Source organism: Ambystoma mexicanum, chromosome 3p (assembly GCF_040938575.1).
Source record: "Ambystoma mexicanum isolate Mex_15411 chromosome 3p, UKY_AmexF1_1, whole genome shotgun sequence".
Classification (NCBI taxonomy): domain Eukaryota; kingdom Metazoa; phylum Chordata; class Amphibia; order Caudata; family Ambystomatidae; genus Ambystoma; species Ambystoma mexicanum.
The window spans coordinates 344,333,294-344,354,270 of NC_090925.1; the positions used below are offsets into that span (position 1 = coordinate 344,333,294).

A 20,977-nucleotide genomic window follows, 5' to 3' on the forward strand; every position below is an offset into this window, starting at 1 on the left:
CTGAACATGAGTCTGTTGCTGGGACCTTCGACACAGAGGAACAGATCCAAGGTGTGGGAAATCTACCTGATTACGAAGCATTGTCCGGTGAGTGGCTATGCGTGTGTGTGTGTGTGTAATCCATGTGTATGTTGTTTGGGTGACGGGTTCTGATTCAGTGCCAGGTGAGGGTGTGTACTCCTGAGTGTTATGGGTCACCCATTTGCTTCCTCCCATACATTCATGTGCCTTGGATTTGGGTATGACTGTATCCCTTCTGCCCACAGTTGCCAATTAGGCCCACATGAGTGCACTTTACCTTGAACTGTCATCTTGCAACTACATTGTTCAGATTTTGTAAGTGTTCATTCAGGCTGATTGTTTCCACTCTCCCCTTTTTGCTAGACATTTTTCTGCACTATTGCGACATATGTGCTATGATCCGGTCATGTCATTGTTCACAGCCCACACTGGGGCACTATTTTCACATGGTTATGTTAATGATTAGACCATTCAGGCCGATGGAGTCTTGGCCTGCAGAACATTTTCATAAGGGCCTGTTTGCATGTGGAAGATGACAGGTGTTTCCTGTGATGTCAAAGGGACCAACCATTGATCGGCCCACAATTACTGTGTTATTGGACACTGGATGTGTTTCCGTGGCACATGCATATTTTGCAACACTATTCAGCATCAATCTTTGCATCATGTCGATGTGACATGGATGTGTGACATTACTCATTCACTGACATATTGCTGTAGTTTTGTAATTTACCGTGGCTATGCTACATGACATCTGTGTGGTGGCATGTGTCATGTATGTGTACTGGACATGCCACTCACAGCCTGATGTGTGATGCCAGTGCTACCCAACATGCTGCAAATGTGTTGCATATCCATACTGCTCTCCCCAGTGTCTGCCTTTTTGACTCCACTTCCAACAGTGCATGCATGGCAAGGTTATAGTCATGTGGGACATGTGTAATTCAGGTACTGGATCTCTGGCTTGTCACGGCCTATGTGTGTGCTATGGTGCTCATGACTGGTTCCATTTGTTGTCTTTCATGTTTTTGAAGATGATGACGCACTTGGTGCTGTTGAGGTTGAGGAGATGGTGCAGACCCAGGAGGAATCTCAGGCACGACCGGGCACCAGTGAGGGACGTGGTGTGGTGGTGGGTGAAAACCCAATATTAGTGCAGACCATACTGTCCAGGGGTGCCTCTGGGTGCACCTCCCCAGGCCTCTATTCAGGTGCTGAGTCGGATGATGAGACTTATGTGCAGTCGCAGGTAAGTGTTTCTGGCAGGGATTCTGTTCTGTCCAACCCACCTGCAACAGGGGTAGAACCCTCTATGGGGATGTCAGTGTTGGTAGATCCGCCTTTGGCGGTTACGGATGCAGGGTCACACTCTACAGCATCTGATCCTGTTCCTGGGCCAGCAGATCAGAGGGGGTGCAGATCGCCTTGCCCCGAACAGGTGTGGTGCCCGCCGACGCGGTGGCCGTGCTCCACCAGGCAATACTGTATGGGAAAACTCCATGTACGGTATTACAACCCAACAGGCAGCATCAGTAGAAATGATGGCTCAGGCAATGGAGACGGTGGCCACTTCCATTCTGCCCCATGAAAGGCAGATGGAGCAACAATAGCAGGCAACAGACTCCATTTGCCGATCACACAGGGAAGACGTGTTGGCGTCCAACAGGGACCGACGGGCGGCACTGGAGACTCTGTGCCAATCGATATCAATAGAGTCCCAGGCCCACAGGGAAGCCCTGAGGGAAGAACTACATACCCTCAGGCAGACTCTGGTTGACCTTGAGGCTTCCAATAATTTTAGGGCAGAACAGCAGCTTGAGCAGCTCACACGTTCGCTCTCAGCTGAGATGCAGACAACACGTGAGGAGATCCGGGCATCACGCAAGGCCATGCGTGCAGAAATGCAGGCAACCCGTGAGGTGCTGCATGGGGATCTCCGCACATTAATCCTCCAGAATGAGACCTTCCAGACCCGCATGCTTGCTGCCATGGAGGACCATACCAGGGCTTTGCGTGGGCTGCCTCCCATAGTGCCACCACCTCCTGATGCAGCGGCAGAGGGTGAGGAGAGCGACAACAGTTGTCCCACAATGGCATAGCCGTGCAGGACATGAGCCAAAGGAGGTATTTCTTTTTCTCGCAACATCCCCGCAGGTGGGTGTTGGTGTGCACCCTGTCCTCGAACCTCCTGGGTGCCGCCCCCCCCCCCGGCCCCCACATGGCCATTTTTGATTATTTCTTTTTTTTGTTGTTTTTACAGTGTGTTGCCTTGTGTGGCTCCCGTTGGCATCCACTGTATTCCGGCTGGGCACATGCAGGCTTGTCCTGAGTTTGGGTTAGATGCTTGGGTTTGTGAGACACACAACCCTCCTGCTTCCCGTTTCCATGGGCTTGCAAAGGGTGTGACCAAGTGACAGTGAATTACACAGTGACGTTGGGCTCCCATGAGCTGTGTGGGCAGTCTGTAGTCAATACTGTGTAGACATTCCTAGTGTATATTGTTGTTGTTCATGCATGGTGTATTGATATGTGCTTGTGCATCCATGTCTTCCTCCTAATTTGCAGGTTCCTTCCTCTACTTTGCAGATGGAGTTCATGTTGTATGCAGTACACTGAGACATTTGCGTGGCTGTAACACTGTACAGTTGGAATGGGTCGATGTGCTGGCGTATTCAGGTTGTAAGACTTGCACTACTTTGATTTTGTACTGTCATATTTTGCCACTGTTTCATCCTGTGTTTCTGTATTGTGTTGCTGGTAAGTATTTGTTCATGTGTGCGGTGTCTTATTGATTACTGGGAGCATATTGTCTGTGGCCTGTTTCCATTTCGGACAGTGCACTTTGTGACACTTGTGTCATGTGTTGTGCATTCATTTGGTTGCTTTCACATTGTATGACATGCCATGGTGTGTTGGGTAGCTGAGATGGGGAGGGGTTGGGTGACATGGCACTAGTTTCATGTTGTATTTTGCAAGGGGGTAGTCATTCATGCAGCATGAATATGTGTGTCTTTTTATCACACATCATTGGTTGTCTTTAAGTAGGTAGGGATGCACACAATGTAGCACTTCCAGGTGACCAATCTCAGGCTGGTATGGTAGTGACAGTTGACTGTCCCGTATGTCATCATCATTGATTGTCAGCTGGTATGTGCCAGGGCTGTGTGCACTCCGCAGGGGTGTGATTTTAGGTGAAGTAATTAGCCACCAGCTGCGTACAGGCTGCCTCACCACGTGCACTTTCCCCTCCTATGTGCAGCGGGCGTGCATGTGGTTGGGGATGTGGGGGCACCACCCTGTCCACCGACAGGCCCCGGCGTGTTGCAATGTTGTGCAGGACACATGCTGCCACTATGATCCTGCACACTACTGGGGGAGCGTATAGTAGCTGCCCACCAGAACGGTCAAGGGAGCGAAAGCGTGACTTGAGCACTCCGAATGTGCACTCCACTATGCCCCGGGTTGCAATATGGGCTGTGTTGTATCTTACCTCGGGTGGCGTGGTGGGGTTCCGAATTGGCGTCATCATGTGAGTGCTCAGAGGGTAGGCACTGTCCCCTGGAGAGGTGATGATGGGTATCATTAGTGGGGTTGTGACATTACTCAGTATGTGACATGCATGCATGTGCAGAGGCATTTATACTCGCCAAGCAGCCATGTATCGCCATGCCGCCCAGCTTCTAGGTCCCAGTTTAGGGTTCACATTCTGTAAATGAAACTGTCGTGGGTGGACCCTGGATAGTTGGCATATACTGAGGTGATGATTCCCTTGGCATCACATACTACCTGGACGTTGATGGAATGCCAGTGCTTGCGGTTTCTGTAGATGTGCTCAGATGCCCTGGGGGAACGTAGAGCCACATGGGTGCAATCAAAGGCACCTAGCACTTTGGGGAATTGTGCCACCCCGTAAAAATCCTGGACGGCAGCCTGCCTTTCTGCAGGTGTTCTGGGCAGGTATATGTGCCTGCGGACTGATGGGCGTGCAGTCATGATGGCCAACACCTGGTGTAGGCAGCGTGACTGCGTGGCCTGTGACACCCCCCCACTATAGCAGTTGGCCGCTGAAATGATCCAGTGGCCAAGAAGTGCAGTACATTGAGGACCTTCTCCAGGGGGCTGAGTGCTTGGGGGCACAGGGTGGGTGATGTGAGGTCATCCTCCCACTCACTGACCAGGTCGAGTATTATGTGAGGTGGAAACCTGTACCTCCGATGCACCTGGTCATCAGGCATCCCAAAAAGGCTGGTTCTGGGTGTAAAAATTCTGGGCCTGACTATCCTCCTCCTGCGGTATCCCACGACCACTGCTGCTAGGAATGGTATATTCATCCTGGCGTCTGAGCTTGTTTGTTGTTTGCGCGCACTTTTATGCTGCGCGGGTCCACGTCCGCCTGCTTTCTGCTGGCGTACGTGTTTCCGGATTAGCGCGTCTTTTTTGGCGCACACGTTAGCCCCGTTCGATTCCATGAATACGTGTTTTGAACGTGCGTGTGGGCGTTCCGCGCATTTGCCTCCTGTACTTCCCCCATGACGCCCACATTTTCACGCATTGTTCCCCATTCCGCGTGTCACGCCCCCTGTTCCGCCTACTTTTGTTGTGTGCGCCGCGCTATGTGCGATTTCGCTGTGCGCGTAGCGTACGCTGTTTGGAGACCTGTGCGCCAGCGTGCGCCACACAGAATTTTGGCACACATCCTGGGATTTACACGCGCACGGACTTCCATGAATCGCCGAGCGCGGGTTTCGATGCGATTTTCGCACTTGTGCTGCGATTTGCACGCTTTTGCACGCTTGTGCCGAAAATTTCAGCGCACATTAATTCCATGAATCGGCCTGTAAATTTCATCACATGCTCTCGTCTTCCACACCGCACCCATCTATTATTGGGCCAATGAAAGATCTGCTCTTTTCAGTTTTCACACGATTTTGGCCAACAAGTGCCCAGACCTATTTTCCAATTTATTAAAAAGCAAAGTGCACATGAAGGGCTGGATTAGCAGGATTAAGCTTATGTTGATCATCTGCTTTTTAAAACCTTTCCTGCAAGGCCTGCTCTGCTCTCCCCCTAATCTTTCTCACTCTTTGGAAAGAGAGAGTAGGGAACCCTTCCTCCACCACCCCCTTAAACCCCAATGGGTCATTCATTAGATTCATTGGGCGATTATATGTTTTTAAGTAACCTCCAATTACTCCCTTTCTTTAATTAGTACAAGGGTCCTTAAGAATTCCTAAATATTTGCTTTCTTATTTTCTTTGTCCACTTCTTGGGCCAAGATCCATGTGTACTGCTATTGCGACCACACAGTGATGAGGACACATAGCTGGTACAATAGTTGCACCAAGGATATCACCCAGAATATTCCTGGAGGCAACAATATCGGAGAGAAGGATTGGAGTATGTGAAAAGTATGTGTAGTCCCTTACCACAGGACTTCAGACTCTCTCTACACATATCAGCTAGGTTGTGCTAGAAAGCTAGCTCATTTGTCAGCTTAGAGGAGGCTTCCCCCGTTACATAACTCTCAGAGGAAGATAATCATCCATCCTCATTGGTTATAACTAAATTCATATCAACAGCTATAATTAAATCCAATTCAGCAAACCCGAACATAGATCCAAGAAATGTTAGGATAAAGGTTTCTCGACCAACAGTAGGTGTATAGAATGTTGCAAATGCATAAGCTTTGGAGTGTACCTGCCCTCTGTCCATATTTTTTTTATTAATTTTTTTACTTCAACTTCTAAAGGAAACGTCCTGTGGATAAAGATGCTGCACTCACCCTTTTGCCCCTATTGGAACAATGGAACTGATTATTACATTGTCTCGGCTGCAAGCTTTTCTGATCCTCAGCCCACAAGTGTCTCTCTTGTTAGGCCACAATTTTAACCATTTCTTTGATAAAATCCCTATGAATCGGGGCTATTATCACTTGGTATGTTTAGCCTTCATACATTAAAATTCTGTATACAACAAGTATCAGTCATTTCTTGGTCGAAGCTGCCATTGAAATCTTTGTTAAAACCATTCACAAAATGATACCTTACACTTAGCGACTTCCCCAGGAGAAGCCGCCTAGAAGAAACCTATTTTGTAGCATTCCTGTGGAATAGTTTCACTACACACACACACATCTAAGCTCCCCTCTTCCCCACCAAAGAGGTATTCACGCTCACTTCTGCTCCTAAGGCAGAGGGACGCATCCCGAATAGAGGTTAATATATAACAGTCGATCCACATACCCGCGATTCATATGTATGAAAATAACAACTGAGTGGCTAATTCCTCGAAGATAAGGTTCAAATTCGAAATGTTCTCTTTGTTTCCATACTGAGATATTGACATATTCAGGGATTACCACCGGCAGGAGAAAACAAACAAACCATGACATTTCCTCGAGGAACTGACCAACTAACTAGTCATGTTTGGGCTGTCGCCTTCTTTCATCTCTTAGTTTGCCACAGGGTGCCTGGGGTTCCCTTCTTCCTAAACGGTTGACCACATACAGTATCACTATGAGTCGCTAACTGGATATTGAGCACTTTCGCCTCCTACCCTATAGCGATCACTGAACTTACTGTATTGTCCATATTGAATTGGAGACCAAAAGGATATGTCCACTCGGAGCCTATATCCCTACCATTCAGTTCCTCTGATGGGTTTCATCTGCCTCCTTCTGATGAGTGTGAGGAGCTCCCTGAAGGAAATCCTGAATTCACCTGCTTAGGAATACCATACAAAGACTTGCATGAAAAGAGAACAACCATGTATTACTGTCAACAAGAAACAGTGCATGTCACTTTAATTGAAAAGCTCCATTTAACTGGGACAAGGAAAATGATGGAGCAGAAAAAGGCAGAGCGAGAGACACGAACATCTACCAGGGAAGCACCACGGCGGCATAGTATCCGAGAGGGGAGGAAACTGAGAATGAGAAAGCCAGTGTTACAAGAGAGGTGTACACGCAGAATCCTGTAAAATGGAAAGAGCGAGAAACAGAGGCTGGTGGTGTGACCATGGAGAGCTTGTGGTGGACTGGTGTTCCCCAAAACTATGACGAATAAACACGACGCGGTCGAAACCGCATAATGTCCCGATGCCTGAAGAGCCGGGCGGACGTCCAAAAGCATGATACAAAGTACACGACATTGAAGGAGTAGGGGAAGTTGCATAGGTGAATAAGAGGACCAACCACGTGCAAAGAGGGGCCCCAGTGACGTTATCCCTGAGAATACCAGGTAACAGGGAAAATGGGAGACCCGAGAGGCAGGCGGGGGATCGTTATGGGACTACCCATACTTGTCCCAGTCAAGTTAATGAAAGTATAATATGAAAAGCAAGAGAATTGAATGATATGAATGAGCGATATTGGAATACCATAATAATCAAGAGAGAAAATAAAGATACAGGAGAAACGCCTGGAGAGAAAGGCATAGTGACACATATGTCCAAATCCAGAGATTACAAAGGGAAATAATATTGTGGATTAAGCAGAAGGGAAGAGTATCCCAAGAGAGAGAATTATAAAGTGGGATATCCCGACCCTGGGAAAGGGGAGGAATACCCCTTTACTTTAGAAGGAAAGGACATAAAAAAGTAAACATACTCCTTTTTGTGTTTATCATATAAACTTTACAAGGTTGATTGTACAGCATTAGGTTTCTGACCTGATAGTGTGCATGTGTTTTGAATTGTATCCTGAATTATAGATCATATTGATTGAAATGTGTATTCTTTTTTCTTTTTTGTTTAGATTGATTGCATTGCTGGAAACTGTTTGGGAGACATTTATAGGATTAATAGATACTACTTCAGAATTACTTTATTAAGAGTTTATCGAAGGGCACAATGCTCCACGTTGTAGGATTCACATAACCAGCCACATCTGCCTCTTGCTTCAAGGCCTTGGAACCCCAAGGCCTACAGAGCAATGCCCATATATGGCTACATCTCTAGCACAGCCTCGCTCTCTACATGCGAGTGATGCACACCTACAGAATGATGCACTGGGTTTTACATGGGGTTGCTAGTATGCTCCACCCTGAATTACAGCAGGACCCACGACTCTGAAACTAGGAAAAGGCGTCCACCGCCAACTGGAGAGCCCACACCCAGATGTGTGGGAATACGTGCATTGGGAAAACAGAGTGCCTGGTGTACCTTGACCACGAGACACTTGGGGCCAGTCAGAGGGTGCATTCCGTCGCCACATCACTTATGATGAGCCATTCAATTCGAACTCTGCCGGTGAGAAGAAGGTTTAATCAGTAGGCCAAGGAGAGGAAATTAAATAATGAAGGGACACTGCACCAGAGGGATCATTTAGGACCGTGTCTGATAGAACCTATGGTGGTGGCAACTTCCGGGGGAACAGAGTAGTTGGTGAGTGGGCACAGCTATATAGTGTACAACTCTAATAATTCACAGTACTCACACATGAAAGATTGTGAGTGGGGTGCAAACCCTCTGGAAGTGTCTCCGCAGAGGACACTATAGTAGAATAAAAGGAAAAGGACCATGGCTGGATAGCCTTCGGTGAGGGCTGCACACCCTAAAGACCATTAAATGGTTAAATCATAAAATAGTCCATTATGATCAGATTTTCATTGTAGAAAAATACTCAAAAAAAGATAATAAGATGTGATCATTTTAATGACTCTGAATAATTTAGCAGATGCCTCTTGGCCAATGCATTTTGGACCTTTGGGTCCTTCAGGGCACACTCTTCAATATAAACCGAATAGAAAAGTTTTTGAAAAACATAGGATACCGAAAGGTTTGTGGCAGTATCAGTATTAAGTGTACTCCGTGTATGCCAAGAACATTGGTGTCATTGATACAACATTAGTGTAGGAAAAACGACAAAAAAAACAGACATTTGCAAAATCAAAGAATGTGCTCCAAACCGGGTCATTCATTACAGTAATGACGTAGTGTGCCTCATCAGTATTCCTAGATCACAGAAAACTAAATGGAATCATAACTGAAGCCATAATGGCAAAATACATATTAGGCCACAGACAGAAAACATACATCAAACATACGAACACAAAACATGTAAACAAATACAAAAGAACGTCATCAGAATAGGTTATAATCTCCGGTTCTTGTCCGGCTACCCCACAGAAAAGACACGTGCATGCAGAACGAGTGGGTGCACTCTAAGAAAGCCAGTGGTCGAAGTGGGCGGGAGCGTTGCTCCTCTACTTTAAAAAAAATGTTTTACTGTTCGTATACTTTTCTTTTAAAAAGAAACCGTTCTGGAATGGTTTCGTTTTCAAATAAAAATGTAGGAAGAAGTTGCAACTTGCACTTCAGTGCACTGCAGGGAACATTCCCTTAAACAGCAGGTGTGTTTGTTTGGGGTCTGATTTGCGAGGCGGCGTCGCGGTGGGGAGCGTGGCAGGCAAGCAGAGAACATAGTTCCACTACTTCTTATCCTGGACCTCGACCTCTGAAGAAAGCACACACGTGCGCAATGGATGGATGGATAAGGACGTGGTACTTAAATGTACTCAAGGTATGGTGGAGGTGTGGTGTTTCAAAAGTGTTGGTATCACGTAAGGAACGTCGCGTGTCTATGTCTGTGTGCTACGTGTTCTGAGAAGACGTAAACAAAAGCTGCATCACGCCAGCGGCATCCGTGGTGCCCGGCTACGATACAATAATACCCGTAATGGCATCTTGAGTATTGTACAAATACACATAGACATCCGGCATCATAATTACATCAGTAAGACTTCCACCTTCTGATCACAATCAGAATACCAACCCCTGCTTACAGTATCAAAAAGTCTTCTCAGATGGCTTATTGTGAAGTCACGTGACTCAGGCCAGTGGCTGACGCGCAATACTCAATTCAAATGCACCTAAAATACTCCACTGTACAGGGTGCTGCTCAGTGTTAACTAGAAAGGAATCGCATGAGACGCGGTTAGCAGATGTGTTGCCCTTGTGACAAAAATATTAACAAAGCTTCCATTAAGTTGTATAGGCATGGTGTGGAGAATTTTGGCATAATCACACTTCACCAGATAGAGGAATTGTTCCTAAACAGGGACACCGTACTTCAGGCCAGTGATCTGATTACCTTGTCATGGTGCTTCTGAGTACTCGGTAATGCTTGCGTTTACAGTGTCTATGATGCTGAGAGGGAGTCTCATGTTAAACAACTAACATCGGTGACTAGCACACTTGCAAACCATTTGGTTGCTTAATTCATTAGCTGGGAGATACTTGGCAGAGAGGCAAGTATCTCCTCACCAAATTATGTTGATATATATAATATAATTAGTAATAACGCGCCTGTAAACAAATGTTTCAATTTCGATATATAAATTGATATATTGTGCATACATTGTGTTGGTAAGAGATAGTGTTCAAAGAAAGCCAAGAAATTGACAGTATTCATAAAAAAACGATGTAAATCCCACATTTCATTCATCCCGTTGGGTGTCAATGAGTCAAGTCAGTGAATCCAAAATGCTTCTCTTTGGGCTCTTCTTTTCTTCATGTCACCTTGGAAGGCTTTACTCTTCATGACTTCCAGTACTTGAAACTGAAGTGCTGCGTCCGTATTCGTGAAAATGTTTGGCAACTGCGGAGGTCAAGTTTTTAGTTCTTATGCAAGACTTGTGTTTATTCATGCATATTCTTGCTTCACGTGGCACTTCGCTGACGCAATAGATGACACATGGGCACCTTATGCAGTATATGACATTTTCAATAGCACAAGTTGCGAAATTCTTCAGAGCAATTTTATCTCCTGTCCTTGGGTGAAACAGCAGCAGGCCTTTTATAACTCTCTGGCAATTCCCGCAGCTTAAACACGCGTAGGTACCTTGCTTCCTGTCTCTTCTTGGTTTGACAGAGTTGCCTTTGTCATTAACCAATAAATCTCTCACATTTTCACTTCTTTTGTATGCAAACATCGGAGGACTGGGAAAATGGTTCTTTGTCCGATCATCATCATATGAGAGAATGTTCCAGTGTTTAGCAATGCACTTTTCAAAACTCTGTGTAGAAAACTTAGAAACAAATACTAAGGGAGGAGATTCTTTCTTCTTGGTGTGCTGTACAAGTGTTCTAAAGACTCTCTCCAATATGGTCATACGCCAGATCCTGATCGGGGTACCCTCTTTCTTTAAATTTATGGTATAATCTATTGAATTCAGCCTCACACTCACCTGGATCACTTACAATGCGCTTTATTCTAGGCATCTGCCCGTATGGTAAATTCTTTACAGTGTTTTGGGGGGTGAAAGCTCAGTCAGTGGAGTAAATTGATTCTATCCAACATATACTGTGGTGGAAATCGTATTGTTTTGTACTAGGATCTGAATATCTAAGAAATTGACATTTGGGGTACCTGTGTCGGCGCTGAACTGAATGCAGGGGTCAATGGCATTGATATAATTGAGGAAATCTTGCAGTGTAGACAGAAAGCCATGCCAGACTGCAAAGATGTCATTGATGTAACAGACCCATGTCTTAAGATATTTGCGCCATAGCGGGTGCTGTAGAATATGTGTACTTTTAAACTTGTACATGAAACAGTTGGCATATAAGGGGCCATTGTTGCACCCATGGATGTCCCAGATGTTTGCAGGAAAAACTGATTGTTGTATTGGAAGTAGGAGGTTTGGGATACGAAACTGAGTAAGATCTTGATAAATTCCTTAGCTTCTCCAATTGCATCGTCCTGTAACCATAGCCACTAAACAGCCTCTTGTCCGAGGTCATGCAGGATGATAGTGTAGAGACTACTCACATTGACGGTGAACAAAATGTCTTCCTAAATGAGACTGATGTTGTCTAGTGTTTGCAAAAACTGGGTGGTTTCTTTTACATATGTATGCATTTTCTGGATGAAGGGCTGAAGAAAGTGGCCGACGTATGTCCCAAGCGGTTGTAAGATGCCACCTGTGGCTGCAACAATCGGGCGGCCTCGTGGATTGATCATACCCTTATGTATTTTGGGAAGAAGTTAGAAATGAGGAACTCGAGGGTGTTGTGCGAATAAATATGTTTTGGTCTTGTCTGAGATCCATTACATCTCTAGAGCCATCTTCAAAATATTCTCAAGATCTTTGCTCATTTCTTTAGTAGGGTCGTCATCTAATATAGCAAATACATTTGTATTGCCAAGCTGTCTTTTGCATTCTATTTCATAATCAACGGTGTTCAAAATCACTAATGCCCCACCCTTTTCCACCAGACGGATGGTGATAGTATTGTCAGAATATAGTGTGCGAATCTGTGACAATTCACCTCTATTAATGGTAGTGTATTTGGGCTTTCCAAAGTGACATTTTTTTAAATCTGCCAGTACCATGTTGTGAAACATATCAATGCAAAGACCTGTTTATAGGGGGAACGAATGTGCTTCTAACCTTAAACTCTCTGTATTTCTCATGATCTTACTCAATTTCATATCACAAAACTCCTACTTCCAAAACAAGAATCCGTTTTTCATGCAAACTATCTGGGACATTCATGGGTGCAACAATGGCCCCCGCATACGCCAGCTGTTTCAAGTTTGAAAGTACACATATTCTGCGGTTCTATGTTCATTTGCCAACAGGATTTTTTTTCCGCTGGAATTTTTGCTGAAAACATTCCATTGCAAAATGTCAATGTATTGTTATTTTGGGGGACCCCTGAAGCCCCCTTTTCCTTATGGTACCCCTCTACTCCACCACCCTCCCCACCTCTTACCCCCTTTACCCGCCCCTATATATTTAAATGAGTTTTTGCAATGGAATTGTTTTGCCAAAAATTCCATCGAAAAATCTCAGGTCGGCAAAACAAAGCGATACCTATTCAACAGCACCTGGTATGGCACAAATATCTTAAGACGGAGTTGACAAATTCTATTATATACCCTTACAGACCTAGGAACATGACATTTAGGTGGCAGTGATCGTTTATGTTATGATCCGAATGCACCCAGAGTATCTTTACTTTTTTTGCACAGAGTTCCACTGTGTGTGTCAACATGTTAACGTTATGTGTGTGCCACAATTTTGAAACACCACAACTCGACCTTACCCTAAAACTGGCATTTAAAGTACCACAGTGTCATACATCCATCTATTGTACGTGGTCGTGGACGTGTCTTTTCGGTGGTCTAGACAGACAGAAGAGACAGATATAACCCATTCTCATGATGTTCTTTTGTTTACATGTTTTGTGTTTGTATGTTTGATGTATGCTTACTGTCTGTGGCCTAATATGTGTTTTTCCATTATGGCTTCAATTATGATTTCATTTTCTGTGATCTATGAATACTGTTTATACACATTGTCTCAATACTTTACTGAATGATCCGGTTTGGCACACATTTTTGGTTTTGCAAATGTCAGTTCTTTTGCAGTTTTTCGAACACTAATGTTTCAATGCGACTAATGTACTTGGCATCCATGGTGTACACTTAATACTGAAACAAACCTTTTGGTATCCTATGTTGTTTTATGACTTTCCTGTTTGGATTATATTGAAGAGTTTGCACCGATGAAGGACCCAAGGGTCAGAAATACCTTGGCCAAGAGGCATCTGCTAAATTATTTGGAGTCATTAAAATAATCGCATATTATCCTTTTTGAGTATTTTTAGAAATACCTACAGTGATAATCTGATAATAATGGACTATATTATGATTTAACCATTTAATGTTCTTTACGACGTGCAGCCCTCAACGACGGCTATCCAGCCTTGGCCCTTTTACTTTCCAGCGGGAACCCCATTGTAGGCTTTTGCAGGGCCACACGAGGTACTCAACAGAAGGATTGCCCTCTGGAAACTCTAAATGGAGACAGGCCCGTCTGTTCAATCTTTGCCACAATGGACAATCAGCATGTGCAGGTCCTCCAGCTTTACCAAGCTTGGTTCCAGGATTTGGAAACATTTCCGCTAAACAGCGGAGCTACATAACCAGAGCACTATAGTTTAGCCCAGAACAGCGAGTTGACTGCAGGACTCCTACTGAACCCCACCAACAGGCTGTGTGCCTGTTTATCTGTAACCCAAGAACTGGTCCTGAAGAAGCTACAAACTTTGATGTATGGATCCCACTTGTGTCCTTGGGCCCCATACAAGGTCAAACCCGTCAGCTCAAGCAGGTGAAGAACGAACAGTACTTTGGGAACTCATCTTTGATGCAGAAATGGTGGGAAAGTGTTGTCTCACACTCCCCCAAGGATGCGTCAATGCTAAACAGGAAGGATCCCCAGGTGTGAATAGAAATCTTTGGAGTGTGGGGGATATGATTTTTTATCTATTTTTAGAAGCACTTTTTTCCTTAGTATAAACTAAGCAAACTGGCCTCCTATCACAATACAAATATTAAAAGAATCCGACAAGACTATCATACTATTCGACATGCAACAACAAAAAATCTTAAGAAAAGAATTACACCTTCTTCTAACAACAAGGTGTAGTGCGAGCATCAGTGGGTAGCTCCACAGTGCTTTTGCCGCCTCAGTGAAAGACTGTTTCAGGGCTTTACATGGAGTTATAAAATAAGAGAATCTGGCATTCTGTATGGTTTTGGTCCCCGGAAGTTTCAGGGTACTAGTTAAATAGGACGGGTTAGCCGACATGAACAGCTTTATAAGCTACGCAACCCAACTTGAGCAATGGTCTAGCCTCGATTAGAAGTTAATGAAACATGCACAATCTGGGGGTGATATGTTCGAACTTGTGGGACCTCACCAGGCGAGCAGCAGAGTCCTGCATGGCCTTCAAGTAATCCATTAACAACTTGGGTGCCCCAAACTAGCACAGCATCCCCACTGTTAAGATGTGAAACGGTAACTGCTCGGACAACAGTTATCAAATCCCCACTAAAAATATAACACTGCAACTTCCGCAGCAGGGGCAAATGAAACAGGCAGAAGGAACGCAAAGCCACTTCCTATATGGGCATGCACATTCAGAGGGGAAGCCAAAATAAACCCCTTTGCCTTAAAGGAAATCCTACTGTTCTGGCATGAGAGACCAAGACCCGAGTCATCATGTTGACTGCAAACTCTTAAGAGCTACTACTGCAGTAATGTTGAATAAGCAGAGGAAAGAACAGTAAGACCTCCGTTTGTTGAGGGTTCAGAATAAGGCAGTGGACGACAACTCGGTTTTTAATGGATAGAGGACAAGCCCTAGTCATGGGAGCCATTCTAGGGGGCGGGGGACAAGGGGATTTGTCCCCCCAACTTTCTTGGCCCTCATTTGGCAGGGGCTCCTTTAGAGGTCATTCCCCACCAACATCCCCGCCCCCGCCTCAACATTTTCAGCAAAGTTACTCCACTGGCCCTTGCGCGCCAGTTGCTGTCTCCCCATGGAATCCTATGGTGGAATTAGGTATCATGAGCATACTAGGGGACCAATTTGATGTCCAGAAAGCGGAGCCCCCCCCAGAGGTGTAAGAGTGTATGTAACAAAACAGATCCCTGTGGGACACCTAAGGGAACAGGGATTGAAGTAGGGTTATAGTTGTCGGCGGAAGGCACTATGCAGATGTGGTTTCTTGATAGAGACAATCCCTCCCCAAGGGAAAGAAAAATACCTTGAAAAGAAATGATTCTCCCAACCAACCAGGGGTTTCAAAAGCAGTAACCCCGATACTCAGAAGGTTTAGCCCTGCTTCCACTATAATGAACACATGTGCACGTTTTGAGCCAGCACCCTGCTCTAGGTGCTATGCCAACAAATTGCAGCTGCCAGAGGCAGAACTATTGAAACTGTGCAATCGAGCCACCTTTGCTCCCTGTTGCTGTGGATACTATGGCAACAGTTTACAGCAATCAGAGGGTAACCTTAAGACTTTATGACAGAGGGTAAACAAGGAGAGACATGCAAGTTAAGCAGCTGCCTGACACCTTATTTTATGAGGCTTTCCTCTTACTGAGACAATCCCACCAATCGAGACAAGACTTAGGCAGGTATTGCTCGCAAATTCGTACAAACGGCGAGGATAGGGCTCCTTCCTGGGAGTCACTGCCAAGAAACAATGTAGGGAACGGTTCATTTCCCACAAAAACCGATCATACCAATGGCAGTTCTGCAAGCTCACACACCACTTACAGTTTTCACCACTCAGTCATTGCTAACTGTTCTTACCTTTTGTTGTTTGGTCCGCCATCATTCCTGCCCATTCCGGCATCTGCAAAAGGATCAACCTGGAGGACATGAAATTAAAGGTGTGAGAAATGGTCTGTGATCGAGGGCCACACTTAGATCCTCAAATTGATCGATCGATCACCAATCCCTTCTCATCCGTCACTGCAAAGATCAAACCTTGTCCGGGATCCAGATACGATTTTAATGTTGTAGTACTCTACTCTCTATATTTATAAGTTGAGAGATTTCGGGGGGAGTTAACAAAAAAACCAAAAAAAATTCCAAATGGGGGTATCTTGTAGGAAGGTGCGGTTGTATTTAACTCCGAAATATATTTTTTGTAATCCATATTTCTTATAGTAATTCTAGCAAAATGCAAATTAGAGGATGCATTTCACCTAACTTCGAATACAGTAGTGATAACATCAGTGCTCGTTATTGTGGCACTGATCTACTGGTACCACTGATCTGAACATGTGCGAGCTCTGTAGGAGGACTTTACTCCCTATTTAGCTTTGTTGGAACTACTATCGGCCTGTTTTAGTGAGTAGATGCCGCCGGTATACTGCTTATCTGCAGGGCTGGAAGCATGGGTGTAGGTGTAATGTCAAGCTTATGCGTAACTAAGAAGAAAATTGTAGCGAAGTGAGGAGAAAGCAAAGATCAAAAATGGAAGGAGGTATGTGAGAAGAGGAAGACGGTGGTCTGAGAGACAGACCCCCAAATACATTTACAAAATAAGTCCTAAACTCTGTCATGAAAACTATAGACAGAATATGTTTCTCACCTACCACTCCTTGGGTGTAGACATTTGTATCTTATATAGCCAAAATATGTTTCCCAGCTACCACTCCTGGGTGTAGAAGAAAATTGTATTTTATTTGGGTTTTGTATAGCGCTTTAAGTTGAAGCACTGTACATGAGGTCATAAAAACAGTACAATACAAGCGATAATTAACAAAAGCAGTCTGTCATGTTAACCAGAGTGAAGTAGATAAGACTTCAAGGAATCACAAAATAAAGAATAGACAGGGATAGAACAAAGAGAAAGAGGGAGAGCATTCCAGCAATGAACGCAAACGTGACTGAGCACATGGAGGACGAGGGAAGACAAGAAGAAATTAAAAAAAGGAAGAAATTAAAAAAAGGAATGCAGAGAGTGAGCAGGGGTATAAAATGAAAGAAACCAAAGAAGGTGCAAGACCATGAAGATATTTGTAGACAAGACACAGACAGTTAATTTTAAGTTGGGACTGGAATGAGAGCCAACCAAGAGTAGAGAGGGAAGAAGAAATAGAATCATGAGGAGCAAGAAGAAAATGTAGGTGGATAGAAGCATTAAAAACAGCAGAAAGGGTGTAAGAGGAAGACCAAAAGAGAGCAGTAGAAAAGTCAGGAATAAATTAGGGAACATATGAAGAGTTTAGTAGCATCAAAAGTCAAGAAAGAATGGGCTTTCCAAATATTATACAAGTGATAGCGACAGGCACGTGAGGATAAGGAAAGATGAAGCTTAAAGTCTAGATCAGAATCTAAATAGAGTCCTGGATTTGTGAGCTGTGGAAGAAATGGGAAGCTGGGAAGGAGGAAACAAAACAAAAGAGGGAGGAAGAGGAGACGCAATAGTGTTAGCAGGAAAGAAAAGCACCTCCGTTTTGGCAGCGTTGAGTATCAGGAAGTGAGCCGACATCCAAGATTTGATGGCCAATAGACAGGTAGAGAGTTTATTGTGGACTTCAGGAGCAAAGGTTTAGAAATAAAGAAAAAGCTGAGTATTGTAAGCATAGAAGTGATGGGATAGACCAAAGGAGGAAATAACTTCAGCCAGTGGGGAGGTATAAAGAGAGAAAAGAAAAGGGGCAAGGAACGAACCTTGTGGGACACCGTGGACGAGTGGGAGTGTGTCAGACAATGCCCTTGCCCAAGAAACTGAAAAATGTTCTTTGGGACAGGTACTACCCGAACCAAGAAAGAACAGACCCAGCAAAACCAAATGAGGAAAGAGAAGCCAGTAAAAGAGGGTGATCAAACAATGTCAAAAGCTGAAGATAAGTCTAGGAGAATAAGAAGAGATGAACGTTTATTGTAGCGTGCTGACAACAAAGAATCAACACCTCTGGGGCTCTAAACCCCAGAACACATTGATCCTAGTTCAAGACCCCACTTTTTATCTTCCCTGCTCCTCATCTTGCTGACCTGTTTGTGTAGAACTCCCTAGTTTCAGCATATTTTTAAAACCGTAGTATGGTGCTGGCTCAGCACTAAGGGAATGGGGTGTAGGTATGAGGGAACCCTTCTTGGTTGGCCTGTGGCTGTGAATGCTGCGTCAGTGGGTTTGGAGGAATGCTGGAGCCACTGGGGTACACATCTTGGATAAACAAACATGGATTCTGGCTGCTGCCTCAAAGAAGAAACGGTCCTCGTAGGACATTGCTTCAAATCGCAGTCAGCTGTTTCTTGAAGACTAAAATGTCAATCCTCCCGTTGAGTCCCTAATCAGCACCCATTCCTCATTTGCCAATTCTCCAAGCCTGGTTGTACGATGTTTTTATATGACAGAGAAAGGGAAAGGAGAACAACCCGAGAAGTATATGCAACACCTGGGTCTCCCTTTTTGGACACATGCTCCACTCCCCATACCCACTCAGCACACAGAGCCCGGGTCAGTACGATATGAACACATCAACAAAGCAATCTTGCACTGCTCCTTCTACACACCCAACCTATTTTGTGCAGTTCTAAAGTGTCAAGAGACCAGAACAATAGCAGCAGCCACTATATAAAACCCAATAACAGAGAACTTCCTATAGTTCATCCGATGATCCCGACCATGGCCTGCACGTAGATAGGCACAGTGCGAAGACCTTGTTGAGGGCCCCCATGCAGGCCGACCACTTGCAGGACCCACAAAAATCATGCACACACAGGGAACGATAACTGTACTCCTAGACGGTAGGGACGCGCAAGCTTTGCACTGGTTTTAAAACCAACTACAAATCATCCAGTGCTATTATCCAAATTATATTTAATTATCCAAATCATCCAAAGGGCTATTCAAGGGCTTTATCGCTACGGGCGATCCCCGGTTAGGGGTTGTAGAGCGGCATGCCATGCCCTGCACCTGCCTATGGGTTCTAGATTCATAATTATCTTGGTACAGGTTTACTGTCCGTCCATAGTAGGTGGCCAAAAATAAGCTCCAGGGAAGTTGGCGTCACCTTTCCAAACCGTACCTGGTTATAATATTCTGAAATATAATAAACAAACTGAGTCAGAGATGGTTCCAAGGGAGGATGGTGGGAAATCCCCTTGTCTCTGCCGTACACCGCAGATCAGGAGACATCGTCTTGGGAGTGACAGCAACACAACACCACGCACCAATGTTGGATACACGATGCAACATGCAATGTCTATGTACAGGTGTATCTCAGTTGAACATTGCCGGGCCATGCTTGGTAAACCTGCCATTACAATACTTCTGAGAGGCCACTGTACTCAGCCTTCTCTGCAATCACCACCAGGAAGAATGGGCCATAATCATCCAACTGAACCAAGGCACCAGAAGGAGACTGCAAGCCTATGGGGTTGGACAGATGTGTTCTTCCAAGAAGCAGAGAGAGAGGGGTTTATTGCTGGTCACTGCTGATAGGCAGGCGTGTGCAACAACATGCAGTATTGTTTCACAGTTTGTCAGATTGTATAAAGGTGTGTCTTTCTGGGTGCATAGCTTTATCCGGGCAAAATGGGCTCCCTGTTCAACAATAAATAGCTTACTTTTCAGTGCTGCCTCTGGCGGGTGCAACGGGTGGTTTGGCCTCCTCGAACCGCCACCTTATCACAGTGGAAATGAATGACGGTTTGATCAGGGAAACTCGTGGTGGTGTGGAAATGCTGTGGCTTAACGACGAAACCACCACCATGTGCACAGGGGAGGGGTTGGCCTGCTATCTGGCTTTTGGGGCGAGGGAAGGAGACTTCCCCACAAGTCACACATGGAAGTGGTGGGACATTTCTTAAACCGCCGAGTCGAGGACCCACCACAGATGGCTGCAACTTGGAGCGCACACCTCAAACCCCTGGAGCCACGGACAAGGGCTGTTCCAGATGTTTTTGGCCACGGACAAGGGCTGTTCCAGATGTTTTTGAAGGCTAATCCTATTGAAATAAATGCATTTTTTGGAAGGGGTAAAGGTGTGCTTGTATGTCAATCCCACTAACGTTAGGGATGGGGCGGTTTGGGAGGTTAAAAGCGAGCAAAAGGAAGGCTACACCTTCCCAATAACGGGGAGTTGAGCGGTATGTCCCACCCAGGCCAGGGGCGTGGACTGGGCGAGATCACCCTCCGCAACGGACCGGCGATGGGTGCAGACCCTACAAATAGGTCCTGGGCGCGCCCCCTCCCATAGACCCCGCCCTCTTTCTTGAGCGTCTCGGGGTGGGCAGTTCAACCCCTTACCGTTAAGCAGCGAAGCTGCAGAAGGCCCTTCCCTCTGAGTTTGGTGGTCGACCGAAAGCAGCTCTCTCCGAAGTCTGGGCATGTGAAAGTGAAAGCAAAGGGACCAGGAAGTGAGAGGCGGCGTGTGGGAGGTGCCCGGGGCAGAATTGAAGATGGGAGGGGGCCTAGCCTGGTCTGCAGGGCGGGGAAAGCGAGGCATAGCAAGGATTGAGTGACAGCAGGGACCCGGGAAAAGCTGGTGAGCGCTGTTATGGCAGGTGGTAAAACGGGCGCAGGTTTGTGGCATTGGGAGGTGTCCTTTGTGACAGCACTGGGAATAGGAGGAGCGAAAGGATGGGGCGGGACCTAGAAAGGGGAAGTACTACAAAGTAGACGGTGCCCATG

General features: G+C 45.5%; 1 protein-coding gene across 1 annotated transcript in view; it reads right to left on the bottom strand.

The window, feature by feature from the left end:
- Window positions 1–20,729, bottom strand: part of RBCK1 (RANBP2-type and C3HC4-type zinc finger containing 1) — a 629,308-nt gene extending 608,579 nt beyond the window's left edge. Inside the window, exons 1-2 of the mRNA XM_069650952.1 lie at window positions 20,594–20,729; window positions 16,138–16,196 (exon numbers count right to left, since the gene is read on the bottom strand). Coding sequence (XP_069507053.1) covers window positions 16,138–16,180 — 43 coding nt within the window. The 5' untranslated portion in view covers window positions 16,181–16,196; window positions 20,594–20,729. The remainder of the gene's footprint in view (window positions 1–16,137; window positions 16,197–20,593) is intronic.
- Window positions 20,730–20,977: the final 248 nt, after the last annotated feature.